The sequence below is a fragment of the Pelophylax lessonae genome, assembly GCF_965119305.1.
Source record: "Pelophylax lessonae genome assembly, contig: HAP1_SCAFFOLD_347, whole genome shotgun sequence".
Taxonomy (NCBI): domain Eukaryota; kingdom Metazoa; phylum Chordata; class Amphibia; order Anura; family Ranidae; genus Pelophylax; species Pelophylax lessonae.
The window spans coordinates 39227-57837 of record NW_028119997.1 but is presented as its reverse complement, the minus strand read 5'-3'; the positions used below and the strand labels follow the sequence as shown (position 1 = coordinate 57837).

General features: G+C 50.4%; 1 protein-coding gene across 1 annotated transcript in view; it reads left to right on the top strand.

Moving 5' to 3' along the window:
• The window catches only part of LOC309543764 (ubiquitin-associated and SH3 domain-containing protein A-like), a gene marked incomplete at both ends in the record, with an annotated part of 57485 nt that overhangs the window by 15485 nt on the left and 23389 nt on the right, over positions 1 to 18611 (top strand). The window contains 3 exons of the mRNA XM_082276202.1: positions 32 to 224; positions 1502 to 1671; positions 14480 to 14688. Of these exons, the coding sequence (XP_082132328.1) occupies positions 32 to 224; positions 1502 to 1671; positions 14480 to 14688 (572 nt within the window). The remainder of the gene's footprint in view (positions 1 to 31; positions 225 to 1501; positions 1672 to 14479; positions 14689 to 18611) is intronic.

Genomic DNA, 18611 nt, shown 5'->3' with positions numbered 1-18611 from the left:
TGATGGACGTTCTCTCTTCCTTGTCTGGCAGTGTGAGGATAGAAAGGTCGAAGGTCTCTACAAGGCCCTGCGGATGGCTGGAGATAAGTCGTCCTTCCCTCAGACCGTCTCTCTTTCCCTTTACTCATCCGCTTCATTCATTGGATTCTTCATCAATAAAGATCAGGCCGGGGCCATTCGGAGCTTTGTGGAGGAGTTCTGTAGTCTGGCCTCCACCCATGCAGGTGATGATCTCAGGTGATGGACAGTTAACCTCTTCCCCTCCAGTAGATGTTTTGGTCAGAACAATTGACCTTCGTTATATAATGATATTTTTTGATGACCTGTATGGTATGGGGGATGGGGGATGACCTGTATGGTATGGGGGATGGGGGATGACCTGTATGGTATGGGGGATGACCTGTATGGTATGGGGGATGGGGGATGACCTGTATGGGATGGGGGATGACCTGTATGGTATGGGGGATGGGGGATGACCTGTATGGTATGGGGGATGACCTGTATGGTATGGGGGATGGGGGATGACCTGTATGGGATGGGGGATGACCTGTATGGTATGGGGGATGGGGGATGACCTGTATGGGATGGGGGATGACCTGTATGGTATGGGGGATGGGGGATGACCTGTATGGTATGGGGGTTGTATATTCTCTGCTAAGATTCTTTCTGGGATGATGGAGGGGGGATACAGGATGGGCTATGGCATGTTAGCAAACCTCCCAACTGTCCCGGATCTGAAGGAACTGTCCCGCTATTGAAACCAATTTCTTCTGTCCCTCTTTCCCCCTCAGTTGTCCCTCTGTATCACAGGTGTCAAACTGGCGGCCCTCCAGCTTTTGTGAAACTATAAGTCCCATGATGCTTTGCAGTTACAAGTATGACTCCTCCCATAGGCAGAGGCATGATGGGACTTGTACAGCTGAAGGGCCGCCAGTTTTACACCCCTACTCTATATGGTGTGAAGTACACGTCTTTCTAGAAATGAATTAATGGCCGAGTATTATGTACTGTATTTGTGTGTGTGTATATATATATATATGTGTGTGTGTATACAGTATATATATATATATGTGTGTGTGTGTGTGTATATATATGGTATATATATGTGTGTAGCAGAGGAGGGCTGGCAGCCTTAGGTCTGGGGGGCAAGTCCAGTCAAGTGGCCCATTGAATCAGCTCACCATCCATGCCCACCTGATTTTATAAAGGATATTGATTTTATGAAGCAAGATAAACATGATGCAATGTGGTAACTCGTACTCTGCACATTCATACCGCTCCGCTGCAGCTCTGCAAATATAACATTGTGTAGCGGTGACCAGCAGCTGTATACATTGTCTGGCCCCTACAATAATCCAGCCCTGAGTGCGGCCTTTTTACCCAGCATCAGAGTGGCCCGGGGGGCAATTGACACCCTGCCCCCCTTCCCAGTCCTCCCCTGGTGTGTAGTATTGTTATAATACAGTGACCCCCTGTCCTCCCTCCTATCTTCTCTCCTTAGATTGCTCCATCAGGTTGGTCTCTCGAGAGTTTCACTTGACTTTGGCACATAAATTCTCTCCACACCTTCAAGGAACGCTGGAATGTCTGGCCAAATCCATCTGTCCTACTCAGAACTGTGTGTGGGAAGCCGCGATTTACTCCAGAGATATGAGATTTGTCCATTACCAGGTACCTTGGGGCACCACTGGGGGGGGGGGGGGGTTGGGGGCTGTGACAGGAGAATCTATTCAACATATACAGAGTGAATTGTATGCAATGTCCACTGCTGGCCTCCGGCTTCTGGTACAAAAGAACAATCTGCAAAATGAGGATTCTGGGAAGTTTTATTCCCCCTTCTCTGCTCTTCCTCACATTGTGGAGTTCCTGGCACAGATGAGGATTCTGGGGGCTTGTGTTCCCTGTTCTATGTGTATACCTCCTAGGTTGGTGCTAGTGAGGATATAGCTCGGTTTGGCGGGGGGTGAGTGTAGCACCCTCCTAGGTAGGTGCGAGTGAGGACATGGCTCGGTTTGGCGGGGGGTGAGTGTAGCACCCTCCTAGGTAGGTGCTAGTGAGGACATGGCTCGGTTTGGCGGGGGGTGAGTGTAGCACCCTCCTAGGTAGGTGCTAGTGAGGACATGGCTCGGTTTGGTGGGCGGGGGGGGGTGGTGAGTGTAGCACCCTCCTAGATAGGTTCTAGTGAGGACATAGCTTGGTTTGGTGGGCGGGGGGGGGGGGGGGTGGTGAGTGTAGCACCCTCCTAGGTAGGTGCTAGTGAGGACATAGCTCGGTTTGGTGGGCGGGGGGTGGTGAGTGTAGCACCCTCCTAGGTAGGTGTTAGTGAGGACATGGCACGGTTTGGTGGGGGGTGAGTGTAGCACCCTCCTAGGTAGGTGCTAGTGAGGACATGGCTCGGTTTGGTGGGGGGGTGAATGTAGCATCCTCCTAGGTAGGTGCTAGTGAGGACATGGCTTGGTTTGGCAGGGGGTGAGTGTAGCACCCTCCTAGGTAGGTGCTAGTGAGGACATGGCTCGGATTGGCGGGGGGTGAGTGTAGCACCCTCCTAGGTAGGTGCTAGTGAGGACATGGCTCGGTTTGGCGGGGGATGGATGTAGCACCCTCCTAGGTAGGTGCTAGTGAGGACATGGCTCGGTTTGGCGGGAGGGGGGTGAGTGTAGCACCCTCCTAGGTAGGTGCTAGTGAGGACATGGCTCGGTTTGGCGGGGGGTGAGTGTAGCACCCTCCTAGGTAGGTGCTAGTGAGGACATGGCTCGGTTTGGCGGGGGATGGATGTAGCACCCTCCTAGGTAGGTGCTAGTGAGGACATGGCTCGGTTTGGCGGGAGGGGGGTGAGTGTAGCACCCTCCTAGGTAGGTGCTAGTGAGGACATGGCTCGGTTTGGCGGGGGGTGAGTGTAGCACCCTCCTAGGTAGGTGCTAGTGAGGACATGGCTCGGTTTGGTGGGCGGGGGGGGTGGTGAGTGTAGCACCCTCCTAGATAGGTTCTAGTGAGGACATAGCTTGGTTTGGTGGGCGGGGGGGGGGGGGGGGTGGTGAGTGTAGCACCCTCCTAGGTAGGTGCTAGTGAGGACATAGCTCGGTTTGGTGGGCGGGGGGGGTGGTGAGTGTAGCACCCTCCTAGATAGGTTCTAGTGAGGACATAGCTCGGTTTGGTGGGCGGGGGGGTGGTGAGTGTAGCACCCTCCTAGGTAGGTGTTAGTGAGGACATGGCACGGTTTGGTGGGGGGTGAGTGTAGCACCCTCCTAGGTAGGTGCTAGTGAGGACATGGCTCGGTTTGGTGGGGGGTGAATGTAGCACCCTCCTAGGTAGGTGCTAGTGAGGACATGGCTCGGTTTGGTGGGGGGGTGAATGTAGCACCCTCCTAGGTAGGTGTTAGTGAGGACATGGCACGGTTTGGTGGGGGGTGAGTGTAGCACCCTCCTAGGTAGGTGCTAGTGAGGACATGGCTCGGTTTGGTGGGGGGTGAATGTAGCACCCTCCTAGGTAGGTGCTAGTGAGGACATGGCTCGGTTTGGTGGGGGGGTGAATGTAGCATCCTCCTAGGTAGGTGCTAGTGAGGACATGGCTTGGTTTGGCAGGGGGTGAGTGTAGCACCCTCCTAGGTAGGTGCTAGTGAGGACATGGCTCGGATTGGCGGGGGGTGAGTGTAGCACCCTCCTAGGTAGGTGCTAGTGAGGACATGGCTCGGTTTGGCGGGGGATGGATGTAGCACCCTCCTAGGTAGGTGCTAGTGAGGACATGGCTCGGTTTGGCGGGAGGGGGGTGAGTGTAGCACCCTCCTAGGTAGGTGCTAGTGAGGACATGGCTCGGTTTGGCGGGGGGTGAGTGTAGCACCCTCCTAGGTAGGTGCTAGTGAGGACATGGCTCGGTTTGGCGGGGGGTGAGTGTAGCACCCTCCTAGGTAGGTGCTAGTGAGGACATGGCTCGGTTTGGCGGTGGGTGAGTGTTGCATCCTCCTAGGTAGGTGATAGTGAGGACATGGCTCGGTTTGGTGGGGGGTGAGTGTAGCACCCTCCTAGGTAGGTGCTAGTGAGGACATGGCTCGGTTTGGTGGGGGGTGAGTGTAGCACCCTCCTAGGTAGGTGCTAGTGAGAGAGTATCATTTTTGGCACTGTCTGCCTATCAGTGGAGCAGCAGGGAAATCTATATAGCTTTCTGCCTATCAGAACAGGATCTGTGAGTGAGGTCTGCTCATTATGCTCAGTGTGTGATTCATTGGATATAGATAGTGTTTCACACTGGTCCAATAGGGAGGCATGTTGCACATTGGGAGGAAACCTGACCAATGGGTACACAGTCCTTGATACAGTCCCAGTGATTGGTAGAGACTGGTTGTTTCAGTGCATTATGGGATAAAGTATAAAAGCCAGAAGCACATGTGCTGCGGGGTCTTTGGCTGGTGAGCAGAGTCTTGGAGGAAGGGTGGCGGCTGTCTCCTCCTCTGTAGCAGTGGCACGAGGTCACAGGCAGTCGGCCCGGGGACCAGAGGAATGGAATTGAACCCAGAGGTCCAGGAGAACTGACTGGAGGGGTAGAGAAACTGGAGACCCTCGAAAAAAACAGTATTGTGAGTACAGGGGATCGTGTCTAGGGGCCTGACCTGAGGGGGGCCACCCGGTGTAGGATAGTCAGAGGAAGGGTGTCAGTCTGTGGAGCGAAGGGGGATACTAGGCAGGTATCCCGAAGATAATCTACCCAATTAAGTCATCTGTAAAGAGACTTAACCTAAATTCATCTAGTGGCAAGGTGAATCAGCAGCCTGGATGTATCTTCAGACAGAAGTCCTCATCTATTGGTAATTGTTCCATTTGGAGTATCCCACTCTTCCCTTCCCCCATCCCTATTTAAAATAAAACACCAAAAACAACTCCATACCCCTGGATTGATCATTGACTGAGCCAAAGAAGTAAATGGTTAATCTGTGAATGCCGGTGCTGCTAACGGTAACCCAGGGGGACCTGAGAGTGTAATATCCAGCAGTCCTCAAGAGGGCAGTGCTACATAAGCTTCTCCCCCATTATCACAGAGGAGGATTCTGGGGGGTTGTGTTCCCTCTTCTCCGCTCCTCCTCACATTATGGAGTCCCTGGCACAGATGAGGATTCTGGGAGGTTGTGTTTCCTCTTCTCCGCTCCTCCTCACATTATGGAGTCCCTGGCACAGATGAGGATTCTGGGAGGTTGTGTTTCCTCTTCTCCGCTCCTCCTCACATTATGGAGTCCCTGGCACAGATGAGGATTCTGGGAGGTTGTGTTTCCTCTTCTCCGCTCCTCCTCACATTATGGAGTCCCTGGCACAGATGAGGATTCTGGGAGGTTGTGTTCCCTCTTCTCTGCTCCTCACATTATGGAGCTCCTGCTACAGATGAGGATTCTGGGAGGTTGTGTTCCGTCTTCTCTGCTCCTCCTCACATTATGGAGTTCCTGGTACAGATGAGGATTCTTGGAGGTTGTGTTTCCTCTTCTCCACTCCTCCTCACATTATGGAGTTCCTGGTACAGATGAATGTTCTGGGAGGTTGTGTTCCCTCTTCTCTGCTCCTCCTCACATTATGGAGTCCCTGGCACAGATGAGGATTCTGGGAGGTTGTGTTTCCTCTTCTCCGCTCCTCCTCACATTATGGAGTTCCTGCACAGATGAGGATTCTGGGAGGTTGTGTTCCCTCTTCTCCGCTCCTCCTCACATTATGGAGTTCCTGGTACAGATGAGGATTCTGGGAAGTTGTGTTCCCTCTTCTCCGCTCCTCCTCACATTATGGAGTTCCTGCACAGATGAGGATTCTGGGAGGTTGTGTTCCCTCTTCTCCGCTCCTCCTCACATTATGGAGTTCCTAGTACAGATGAGGATTCTGGGAGGTTGTGTTCCCTCTTCTCCGCTCCTCCTCACATTATGGAGTTCCTGCACAGATGAGGATTCTGGGAGGTTGTGTTCCCTCTTCTCCGCTCCTCCTCACATTATGGAGTTCCTGGTACAGATGAGGATTCTGGGAGGTTGTGTTCCCTCTTCTCTACTCCTCCTCACATTATGGAGTTCCTGGTACAGATGAGGATTCTGGGGGGGTTGTGTTCCCTCTTCTCCGCTCCTCCTCACATTATGGAGTTCCTGGTACAGATGAGGATTCTGGGAGGTTGTGTTTCCTCTTCTCCACTCCTCCTCATATTATGGAGTTCCTGGTACAGATGAGGATTCTGGGGGGTTGTGTTCCCTCTTCTCTGCTCCTCCTCACATTATGGAGTTCCTGGTACAGATGAGGATTCTGGGAGGTTGTGTTCCCTCTTCTCCGCTCCTCCTCACATTATGGAGTTCCTGGTACAGATGAGGATTCTGGGAGGTTGTGTTTCCTCTTCTCCACTCCTCCTCACATTATGGAGTTCCTGGTACAGATGAGGATTCTGGGAGGTTGTGTTTCCTCTTCTCCGCTCCTCCTCACATTATGGAGTTCCTGGTACAGATGAGGATTCTGGGAGGTTGTGTTCCCTCTTCTCTGCTCCTCCTCACATTATGGAGCTCCTGGTACAGATGAGGATTCTGGGAGGTTGTGTTCCCTCTTCTCTGCTCCTCCTCAAATTATGGAGTTCCTGATACAGATGAGGATTCTGGGAGGTTGTGTTCCCTCTTCTCCACTCCTCCTCACATTATGGAGTTCCTGGTACAGATGAGGATTCTGGGAGGTTGTGTTCCCTCTTCTCTGCTCCTCCTCACATTATGGAGTTCCTGGTACAGATGAGGGTTCTGGGAGGTTGTGTTCCCTCTTCTCTGCTCCTCCTCACATTATGGAGTTCCTGGTACAGATGAGGATTCTGGGAGGTTGTGTTCCCTCTTCTCCACTCCTCCTCACATTATGGAGTTCTGGTACAGATGAGGATTCTGGGAGGTTGTGTTCCCTCTTCTCTGCTCCTCACATTATGGAGCTCCTGCTACAGATGAGGATTCTGGGAGGTTGTGTTCCCTCTTCTCTGCTCCTCCTCACATTATGGAGTTCCTGGTACAGATGAGGGTTCTGGGAGGTTGTGTTCCCTCTTCTCTGCTCCTCCTCACATTATGGAGTTCCTGATACAGATGAGGATTCTTGGAGGTTGTGTTTCCTCTTCTCCGCTCCTCCTCACATTATGGAATTCCTGGTACAGATGAGGATTCTGGGAGGTTGTGTTCCCTCTTCTCCGCTCCTCCTCACATTATGGAGCTCCTGGTACAGATGAGGATTCTGGGAGGTTGTGTTCCCTCTTCTCTGCTCCTCCTCAAATTATGGAGTTCCTGGTACAGATGAGGATTCTGGGAGGTTGTGTTCCCCCTTCTCCGCTCCTCCTCACATTATGGAGTTCCTGCACAGATAAGGATTCTGGGGGGTTGTGCTCCCTCTTCTCTGCTCCTCCTCACATTATGGAGTTCCTGCACAGATGAGGATTCTGGGAGGTTGTGTTCCATCCTCTCCGCCCCTCATTACATTATGGACTTCCTAGCTCAGAGGAGGATTCTGGGAGGTTGTGTTCCCTCTTCTCCACTCCTCCTCACATTATGGACTTCCTAGCTCAGATGAGGATTCTGGGAGGTTGTGTTCCCTCTTCTCTGCTCCTCCTCACATTATGGAATTCCTGGTACAGATGAGGATTCTGGGAGGTTGTGTTCCCTCTTCTCTGCTCCTCCTCACATTATGGAGTTCCTGGTACAGATGAGGATTCTGGGAGGTTGCGTTCACTCTTCTCCACTCCTTACATTATGGACTTCCTAGCTCAGATGAGGATTCTGGGAAGTTGTGTTCCCTCTTCTCTCCTCCTCCTCACACATTATGGAGTTCCTGGTACAGATGAGGATTCTGGGAGGTTGTGTTCCCTCTTCTCTCCTCCTCCTCACACATTATGGAGTTCCTGGCACAGATGAGGATTCTGGGAGGTTGTGTTCCCTCTTCTCTGCTCCTCCTCACATTATGGAATTCCTGGCACAGATGAGGATTCTGGGAGGTTGTGTTCCCTCTTCTCTCCTCCTCCTCACACATTATGGAGTTCCTGGTACAGATGAGGATTCTGGGAGGTTGTGTTCCCTCTTCTCCGCTCCTCCTCACATTATGGAGTTCCTGGTACAGATGAGGGTTCTGGGAGGTTGTGTTCCCTCTTCTCCGCTCCTCCTCATATTATGGAATTCCTGGCACAGATGAGGATTCTGGGAGGTTGTGTTCCCTCTTCTCTCCTCCTCCTCACACATTATGGAGTTCCTGGTAAAGATGAGGATTCTGGGAGGTTGTGTTCCCTCTTCTCTCCTCCTCCTCACACATTATGGAGTTCCTGGTACAGATGAGGATTCTGGAAGGTTGTGTTCCCTCTTCTCTGCTCCTCCTCACATTATGGAGCTCCTGGTACAGATAAGGATTCTGGGAGGTTGTGTTCCCTCTTCTCTGCTCCTCCTCACATTATGGAGTTCCTGGCAGAGATGAGGATTCTGGGAGGTTGTGTTCCCTCTTCTCTGCTCCTCCTCACATTATGGAGCTCCTGGTACAGATGAGGATTCTGGGAGGTTGTGTTCCCTCCTCTCCGCTCCTCCTCACATTATGGAGTTTCTGGTACAGATGAGGGTTCTGGGAGGTTGTGTTCCCTCTTCTCTGCTCCTCCTCACATTATGGAGTTCCTGGTACAGATGAATGTTCTGGGAGGTTGTGTTCCCTCTTCTCTGCTCCTCCTCACATTATGGAATTCCTGGCAGAGATGAGGATTCTGGGAGGTTGTGTTCCCTCTTCTCCACTCCTCCTCACATTATGGAGTTCCTGGTACAGATGAGGATTCTGGGAGGTTGTGTTCCCTCTTCTCTGCTCCTCCTCACATTATGGAGTTCCTGGCACAGATGAGGATTCTGGGAGGTTGTGTTCCCTCTTCTCTGCTCCTCCTCACACATTATGGAGTTCCTGGCACAGATGAGGATTCTGGGAGGTTGTGTTCCCTCTTCTCTGCTCCTCCTCACATTATGGAGCTCCTGGTACAGATGAGGATTCTGGGAGGTTGTGTTCCCACTTCTCTGCTCCTCCTCACATTATGGAGTTCCTGGCACAGATGAGGATTCTGGGAGGTTGTGTTCCCTCTTCTCTGCTCCTCCTCACATTATGGAGCTCCTGGTACAGATGAGGATTCTGGGAGGTTGTGTTCCCTCCTCTCCGCTCCTCCTCACATTATGGAATTCCTGGCAGAGATGAGGATTCTGGGAGGTTGTGTTCCCTCTTCTCTGCTCCTCCTCACATTATGGAGCTCCTGGTACAGATGAGGATTCTGGGAGGTTGTGTTCCCTCTTCTCTGCTCCTCCTCACATTATGGAATTCCTGGCAGAGATGAGGATTCTGGGAGGTTGTCTTCCCTCTTCTCTGCTCCTCCTTACATTATGGAGTTCCTGGTACAGATGAGGATTCTGGGAGGTTGTGCTCCCTCTTCTCTGCTCCTCCTCACATTATGGAGTTTCTGGGACAGATGAGGATTCTGGGAGGTTGTGTTCCCTCTTCTCTGCTCCTCCTTACATTATGGAGTTTCTGGGACAGATAAGGATTCTGGGGGGTTGTCAGGTCACCTGTGGCCAGATGACAACTGCACCCTGTTGGAGGCAGGGGCGCAGCGCAAGGTAGTGAACCCAATAGCAGACTGCTGCGGATGGACCGGAACGTGAGCCCAAGATTCCCCAGGGCGCGGAGTCTAAGACCCAGCAGGTGTTCACCAGAGCCTCTAGTGGTGAGGATGGACTTGGCTGCAGCTGGGCCCAGGTCACGGCCCCTGGGGTCCCCCAGGTCACACTCTGTAGGGAGAGAAGGGAACCAGCCACTCAGGACACACAGAATGGTGATGGGTAAGCCGAGGTCGGGGGAACAGGCAGACGAGGGTAACCAAGGGACAGGCCAAAGGTCAGGGTAACAGGCAAACAGGAATAGTCAGAGACAAGCCAAAGCCGGTACACAGAGAGGTAGATACAAGCACACGGCAGATAGGAAACAGGAAACAAACACTGTTGAACAGCCAAGCAGACCTGCAGTGCACTGGTTAATATAGACTTCCTGTGATGACCTGGGTGGGGCTGAACAGGAAGGAGAGGTGATAAAAAGGAACCAGATGAGAAGTCTGACCTCTAATATAGATATGAAGGAACAGGTAAGCTGCCAAACACTATTGTCCATAACAGGGGTTGTGTTCCCTCTTCTCTGCTCCTCCTCACATTATGGAGTTCCTGGTACAGATGAGGATTCTGGGAGGTTGTGCTCCCTCTTCTCTGCTCCTCCTCACATTATGGAGTTCCTGGTACAGATGAGGATTCTGGGAGGTTGTGTTCCCTCTTCTCTGCTCCTCCTCACATTATGGAGTTCCTGGTACAGATGAGGATTCTGGGAGGTTGTGTTCCCTCTTCTCCGCTCCTCCTCACATTATGGAGTTCCTGGTACAGATGAGGATTCTGGGAGGTTGTGTTCCCTCTTCTCCGCTCCTCCTCACATTATGGAGTTCCTGGTACAGATGAGGATTCTGGGAGGTTGTGTTCCCTCTTCTCCGCTCCTCCTTACATTATGGAGTTCCTAGTACAGATGAGGATTCTGGGAGGTTGTGTTCCCTCTTCTCCACTCCTCCTCACATTATGGAGTTCCTGGTACAGATGAGGATTCTGGGAGGTTGTGTTCCCTCTTCTCCGCTCCTCCTCACATTATGGAGTTCCTGGTACAGATGAGGATTCTGGGAGGTTGTGTTCCCTCTTCTCCACTCCTCCTCACATTATGGAGTTCCTGGTACAGATGAGGATTCTGGGAGGTTGTGCTCCCTCTTCTCTGCTCCTCCTCACATTATGGAGTTCCTGGTACAGATGAGGATTCTGGGAGGTTGTGTTCCCCCTTCTCTGCTCCTCCTCACATTATGGAGTTCCTGGTACAGATGAGGATTCTGGGAGGCTGTGTTCCCTCTTATCTGCTCCTCCTCACATTATGGAGTTCCTGGTACAGATGAGGATTCTGGGAGGTTGTGTTCCCTCTTCTCTGCTCCTCCTCACATTATGGAGCTCCTGGTACAGATGAGGGTTCTGGGAGGTTGTGTTCACTCTTCTCCACTCCTCCTTACATTATGGACTTCCTAGCTCAGATGAGGATTCTGGGAGGTTGTGTTCCCTCTTCTCTGCTCCTCCTCACATTATGGAATTCCTGGCACAGATGAGGGTTCTGGGAGGTTGTGTTCCCTCTTCTCTGCTCCTCCTCACATTATGGAGTTCCTGGTACAGATGAGGATTCTGTGAGGTTGTGTTCCCTCTTCTCCGCTCCTCCTCACATTATGGAGTTCCTGGTACAGATGAGGATTCTGTGAGGTTGTGTTCCCTCTTCTCTGCTCCTCCTCACATTATGGAGTTCCTGGTACAGATGAGGATTCTGGGAGGTTGTGTTTCCTCTTCTCCGCTCCTCCTCACATTATGGAGTTCCTGGTACAGATGAGGATTCTGGGAGGTTGTGTTCCCTCTTCTCCGCTCCTCCTCACATTATGGAGTTCCTAGCTCAGATGAGGATTCTGGGAGGTTGTGTTCCCTCTTCTCTGCTCCTCCTCACATTATGGAATTCCTGGCACAGATGAGGGTTCTGGGAGGTTGTGTTCCCTCTTCTCTCCTCCTCCTCACACATTATGGAGTTCCTGGCACAGATGAGGATTCTGGAAGGTTGTGTTCCCTCTTCTCTGCTCCTCCTCACATTATGGAGCTCCTGGTACAGATGAGGATTCTGGGAGGTTGTGTTCCCTCCTCTCCGCTCCTCCTCACATTATGGAGTTTCTGGTACAGAAGAGGATTCTGGGAGGTTGTGTTCCCTCTTCTCTGCTCCTCCTCACATTATGGAGTTCCTGGCACAGATGAGGATTCTGGAAGGTTGTGTTCCCTCTTCTCTGCTCCTCCTCACATTATGGAGCTCCTGGTACAGATGAGGATTCTGGGAGGTTGTGTTCCCTCCTCTCCGCTCCTCCTCACATTATGGAGTTTCTGGTACAGATGAGGGTTCTGGGAGGTTGTGTTCCCTCTTCTCTGCTCCTCCTCACATTATGGAGTTCCTGGCACAGATAAGGATTCTGGGAGGTTGTGTTCCCTCTTCTCTGCTCCTCCTCACATTATGGAATTCCTGGTACAGATGAGGATTCTGGGAGGTTGTGTTCCCTCTTCTCTGCTCCTCCTCACATTATGGAGTTCCTGGCAGAGATGAGGATTCTGGGAGGTTGTGTTCCCTCTTCTCTGCTCCTCCTCACATTATGGAGTTCCTGGTACAGATGAGGATTCTGGGAGGTTGTGTTCCCTCTTCTCTGCTCCTCCTCACATTATGGAGTTCCTGGCACAGATGAGGATTCTGGGAGGTTGTGTTCCCTCTTCTCTGCTCCTCCTCACACATTATGGAGTTCCTGGCACAGATGAGGATTCTGGGAGGTTGTGTTCCCTCTTCTCTGCTCCTCCTCACATTATGGAGCTCCTGGTACAGATGAGGATTCTGGGAGGTTGTGTTCCCTCCTCTCCGCTCCTCCTCACATTATGGAATTCCTGGCAGAGATGAGGATTCTGGGAGGTTGTGTTCCCTCTTCTCTGCTCCTCCTCAGATTATGGAGCTCCTGGTACAGATGAGGATTCTGGGAGGTTGTGTTCCCTCTTCTCTGCTCCTCCTCACATTATGGAATTCCTGGCAGAGATGAGGATTCTGGGAGGTTGTGTTCCCTCTTCTCTGCTCCTCCTTACATTATGGAGTTCCTGGTACAGATGAGGATTCTGGGAGGTTGTGCTCCCTCTTCTCTGCTCCTCCTCACATTATGGAGTTTCTGGGACAGATGAGGATTCTGGGAGGTTGTGTTCCCTCTTCTCTGCTCCTCCTTACATTATGGAGTTTCTGGGACAGATAAGGATTCTGGGGGGTTGTCAGGTCACCTGTGGCCAGATGACAACTGCACCCTGTTGGAGGCAGGGGCGCAGCGCAAGGTAGTGAACCCAATAGCAGACTGCTGCGGATGGACCGGAACGTGAGCCCAAGATTCCCCAGGGCGCGGAGTCTAAGACCCAGCAGGTGTTCACCAGAGCCTCTAGTGGTGAGGATGGACTTGGCTGCAGCTGGGCCCAGGTCACGGCCCCTGGGGTCCCCCAGGTCACACTCTGTAGGGAGAGAAGGGAAGCAGCCACTCAGGACACACAGAATGGTGATGGGTAAGCCGAGGTCGGGGGAACAGGCAGACGAGGGTAACCAAGGGACAGGCCAAAGGTCAGGGTAACAGGCAAACAGGAATAGTCAGAGACAAGCCAAAGCCGGTACACAGAGAGGTAGATACAAGCACACGGCAGATAGGAAACAGGAAACAAACACTGTTGAACAGCCAAGCAGACCTGCAGTGCACTGGTTAATATAGACTTCCTGTGATGACCTGGGTGGGGCTGAACAGGAAGGAGAGGTGATAAAAAGGAACCAGATGAGAAGTCTGACCTCTAATATAGATATGAAGGAACAGGTAAGCTGCCAAACACTATTGTCCATAACAGGGGTTGTGTTCCCTCTTCTCTGCTCCTCCTCACATTATGGAGTTCCTGGTACAGATGAGGATTCTGGGAGGTTGTGCTCCCTCTTCTCTGCTCCTCCTCACATTATGGAGTTCCTGGTACAGATGAGGATTCTGGGAGGTTGTGTTCCCTCTTCTCTGCTCCTCCTCACATTATGGAGTTCCTGGCACAGATGAGGATTCTGGGAGGTTGTGTTCCCTCTTCTCCGCTCCTCCTCACATTATGGAGTTCCTGGTACAGATGAGGATTCTGGGAGGTTGTGTTCCCTCTTCTCCACTCCTCCTCACATTATGGAGTTCCTGGTACAGATGAGGATTCTGGGAGGTTGTGTTCCCTCTTCTCTGCTCCTCCTCACATTATGGAGTTCCTGGTACAGATGAGGGTTCTGGGAGGTTGTGTTCCCTCTTCTCTGCTCCTCCTCACATTATGGAGTTCCTGGTACAGATGAGGATTCTGGGAGGTTGTGTTCCCTCTTCTCCACTCCTCCTCACATTATGGAGTTCCTGGTACAGATGAGGATTCTGGGAGGTTGTGTTCCCTCTTCTCTGCTCCTCCTCACATTATGGAGTTCCTGGTACAGAAGAGGATTCTGGGAGGTTGTGTTCCCTCTTCTCTGCTCCTCCTCACATTATGGAGTTCCTGGTACAGAAGAAGGTTATGGAAGGTTTCGTTCCCCTTTTCCAGGAGTTATGACTTTTATTCAGAGACAATGAATTTCCATACTATTTGAATGTTGTCCTCTGCAGGGTCCAGGTCCTGCATTGATGAGCCTCTGTAATCCCCGGACTTTCTGCCAGGGTTGCAATGGTGTAAGGATTGTTATTTCCTGAATTGGTCATTAGCTGTGAGGTGTCCGGGGCTGGATATGTTATATATGTCTGCAGATCCTCTCCTAATCAATCTATGACCTCCTATATATATCTGTCAGTACTATGTGTCCTGTATTTATACCTGTGTGTCCTCCTCTTTCAGACACTCCGAGCTTCGTTTCCATTCAGTCCTATGAATGAGGATGAATTAACGCTCAGACAGGAAGATTTTGTGTTTGTGGACCCCTCTCAGTTCCCGCACTCTGCTCAGGGGTGGCTCATGGCGGTGTCACACAGGACGGGAAGTTGGGGGTTGGTACCAGAGAACTACCTGGAGAGAACTTCTGAAACTCTCACCTGGATCCAACACCGGTAAGAGTCCCTGACGAGGCAACTAAAGGAGGTTTATTGGTTTATTGTTCGTAAAGTGATTCTAGGAGGTATGGGTGGTGGTGGTTGGGGGGGGGGGGCTCTGGTAGATCATAGATTTATTATATATATATTATTATATTATATTAGACTTGTTCATTTTACAATCTAGGGGGAGTCAACGATGGAGAAGGGTATTCTGGTAGATTATGGATTTGTTAATCTTACAATCTAGGGGGTGTACATCTGAGCGGGTCAGAAGTAGAGAAGGATCTGGGGGTTCTGGTAGATTATGGACTCGTTAATCTTACAATCTAGGGGGTGTACATCTGAGCGGGTCAGAAGTAGAGAAGGATCTGGGGGTTCTGGTAGATTATGGACTCGTTAATCTTACAATCTAGGGGGTGTACTGAGCGGGTCAGAAGTAGAGAAGGATCTGGGGGTTCTGGTAGATTATGAACTCGTTAATCGTACAATCTAGAAGGAATACATCTGGGGAGTCATGGGTAGAGAAGGACAGGTGTTCTGGTAGATCAAAGACTTATCAATCATACATTATAGGGTGTGTACACCTGAGGGGGTCAAAAGTAGAGACGGATTTGGGGGTTCTGGTAGATTATAGACTCGTTATTCATAGACTTGTTAATAATATAATCTATGGTGAGAACAACTGGGGGAATCAATGATAAAAAAGCATATGGATGTTCTACTAGATCTGAGACGTATTAATCTTACAATCTAGGTGGAGAATGTGATGGTACTCACCGTCACTGGGAGTGAAAGACAGATACTTAATGAACACTGAGAATATGGTTTGGATAACTTCCAATGGGTTCTGTGTTTACACTTATGATAATGTGTATTGTACTTCAATGTCAGAGACAGGCTCTCCCTATTGTCTGTGTTTTGAGGTGTGATGTGGATTCTGTTAAGCCTGTCTGTCCCATTGTTAATTGTTAATGAACTCACAGATTGTTTCTGTCCAGATGGCTAGATAATTAGTTCAGGTTAATTCTATTTCTGTTTACAATTTCATCTGCATATGATAATGTAGTCAGGCAATCCCTGTCCTGATGGGTTAATCTGATCAGGAGGGGGAGGTCCATGCTGTATATAAACTGTGTGACTGTTCAATAAAGGAGAAGGTTCCAGAACAAGCTAAGTTGTTGGCTAGCTTTGTATGCGGGGGCGGCTGGAAAATCCAGTATGTTCACGACTGAAGGAAGCCGTATACTGACGAAAGTCCACAAGCACAGTGTGGGTCGCGGTTCCATTACAGAGAACAAATGGGGGAGTCATTAATGAAGAAGGATCTAGGGGAGTCAATGGTGGAGAAGGTATAGAGGGAGTCAATGATGGAGAACGATCTAGGGCAGTCAATGATGGAGAACGATCTAGGGGAGTCAATGGTGGAGAACGATCTAGGGGAGTCAATGATGGAGAACGATCTAGGGGAGTCAATGATGGAGAACGATCTGAGGGAGTCAATGATGGAGAACGATCTAGGGGAGTCAATGATGGAGAAGGTTCCAGAACAAGCTAAGTTGTTGGCTAGCTTTGTATGAGGGGGCGGCTGGAAAATCCAGTATGTTCACGACTGAAGGAAGCCGTATACTGACGAAAGTCCACAAGCACAGTGTGGGTCGCGGTTCCATTACAGAGAACAAATGGGGGAGTCATTAATGAAGAAGGATCTAGGGGAGTCAATGGTGGAGAAGGTACCGAGGGAGTCAATGATGGAGAACGATCTAGGGGAGTCAATGGTGGAGAACGATCTAGGGGAGTCAATGGTGGAGAACGATCTAGGGGAGGCAATGATGGAGAACGATCTAGGGGAGTCAATGATGGAGAACGATCTAGGGGAGTCAATGATGGAGAACGATCTAGGGGAGTCAATGATGGAGAACGATCTGAGGGAGTCAATGATGGAGAACGATCTAGGGGAGTCAATGATGGAGAACAATCTAGGGCAGTCAATGATGGAGAACGATCTAGGGGAGTCAATGGTGGAGAACGATGTAGAGGAGGCAATGATGGAGAACGATCTAGGGGAGTCAATGATGGAGAACGATCTGAGGAAGTCAATGATGGAGAACGATCTAAGGGAGTCAATGATGGAGAACGATCTAGGGGAGTCAATGATGGAGAACGATCTGAGGGAGTCAATGATGGAGAACGATCTAGGGCAGTCAATGATGGAGAACGATCTAGGGGAGTCAATGATGGAGAAAGATCTAGGGGAGTCAATGATGGAAAACGATCTGAGGGAGTCAATGATGGAGAACGATCTAGGGGAGTCAATGATGGAGAACGATCTAGGGGAGTCAATGATGGAGAACGATCTGAGGGAGTCAATGATGGAGAACGATCTAGGGGAGTCAATGATGGAGAACGATCTAGGGGAGTCAATGATGGAGAACGATCTGAGGGAGTCAATGATGGAGAACGATCTGAGGGAGTCAATGATGGAGAACGATCTAGGGGAGTCAATGATGGAGAACGATCTGAGGGAGTCAATGATGGAGAACGATCTAGGGGAGTCAATGATGGAGAACGATCTAGGGGAGTCAATGATGGAGAACGATCTAGGGGAGTCAATGGTGGAGAATGATCTAGGGGAGTCAATGATGGAGAACGATCTAGGGGAGTCAATGATGGAGAACGATCTAGGGGAGTCAATGGTGGAGAATGATCTAGGGGAGTCAATGATGGAGAATGATCTAGGGGAGTCAATGATGGAGAACGATCTGGTTGTTCTGGTAGAACTATATAGGCAAAACTTTTTTTATTTTGGATAGAGTAAGAGACGGTTATAACTTCTGTCAGATTTTTTTTCGCTGTGTCCCATTGGGGAGATTTTTCTATACTTCCTGTCCCATAGCCAAACAGGAAGTGAGACGAAATCCCCCCCAGGTCACCAGAACTAGTGTCCCCATTGGACGATTTCTCTGGAGTATCAGAGTTGTCCCCCTACCACAGGACTACAGAGCCTTCATTATCGTTCCATCACCATTGGACAGGGAGATGTTTTTTTGCATACAGAAAGAGCTTCGAGCATTGATGCTTCCTACAGGAATGGTCCTTTTATGGTAACAGCTGTGAACATGTAGAAAAGTCTTCCTCTGGAGATTGTATGGTCTGTGGTGCGGGTGGGGGTTGGTCAGTGTCCATATATCGTCCCATCTGATGGTAATAGATGGATTTTTTAATACAGACTTACCTGTAAAATCAATTTCTTGAAGTACATCACGGGACACAGAGCCATAAATCATAACATATGGGTTATATAGCCACCTACAGGGGAAGGACACTGGCAACCAATAAGAAGGGATGCCCCCCTATATAACCCCTCCCACACAGGAAGTACCTCAGTTTTGTAGCAAGCAATAAAAGACCCCATAGAAGAGGGGAGGGGCTTCATAGAAGAGGGGAGGGACCCCATAGAAGAGGGGAGGGGCTTCATAGAAGAGGGGAGGGGCCTCTGTGTCCCGTGATGTACTTCAAGAAATGGATTTTACAGGTAAGTATGAAATAAAAATCCATCTTTCTTTTCGTACATCGCGGGACACAGAGCTATAAATCATAACATATGGGACGTCCCAAAGCAATGCATCTGAGGGGACACCAAAAATACCGCCATCCGACCACAAAAAGGATTACACCGCCGCCTGCAGAACACTGCGGCCAAATGCAGACTCCTCCTGGGTCCCAACATCCACTCCATAGAAACGAGTGAACGTATGCACTGATGACCAGGTTGTGGCCTTGCAAATTTGAGCCATAGAGGCTTGATGGCGATGTACCCAAGAGGCACCGACTCCTCCGGTAGAATGTGCCTTCACAGGAAAAGGTGGAACCTTTCCTACTAAACTGTACGGCTGGGTAATAACCTGGGGAACCCAATGAGAAATCATAGATTTAGATGC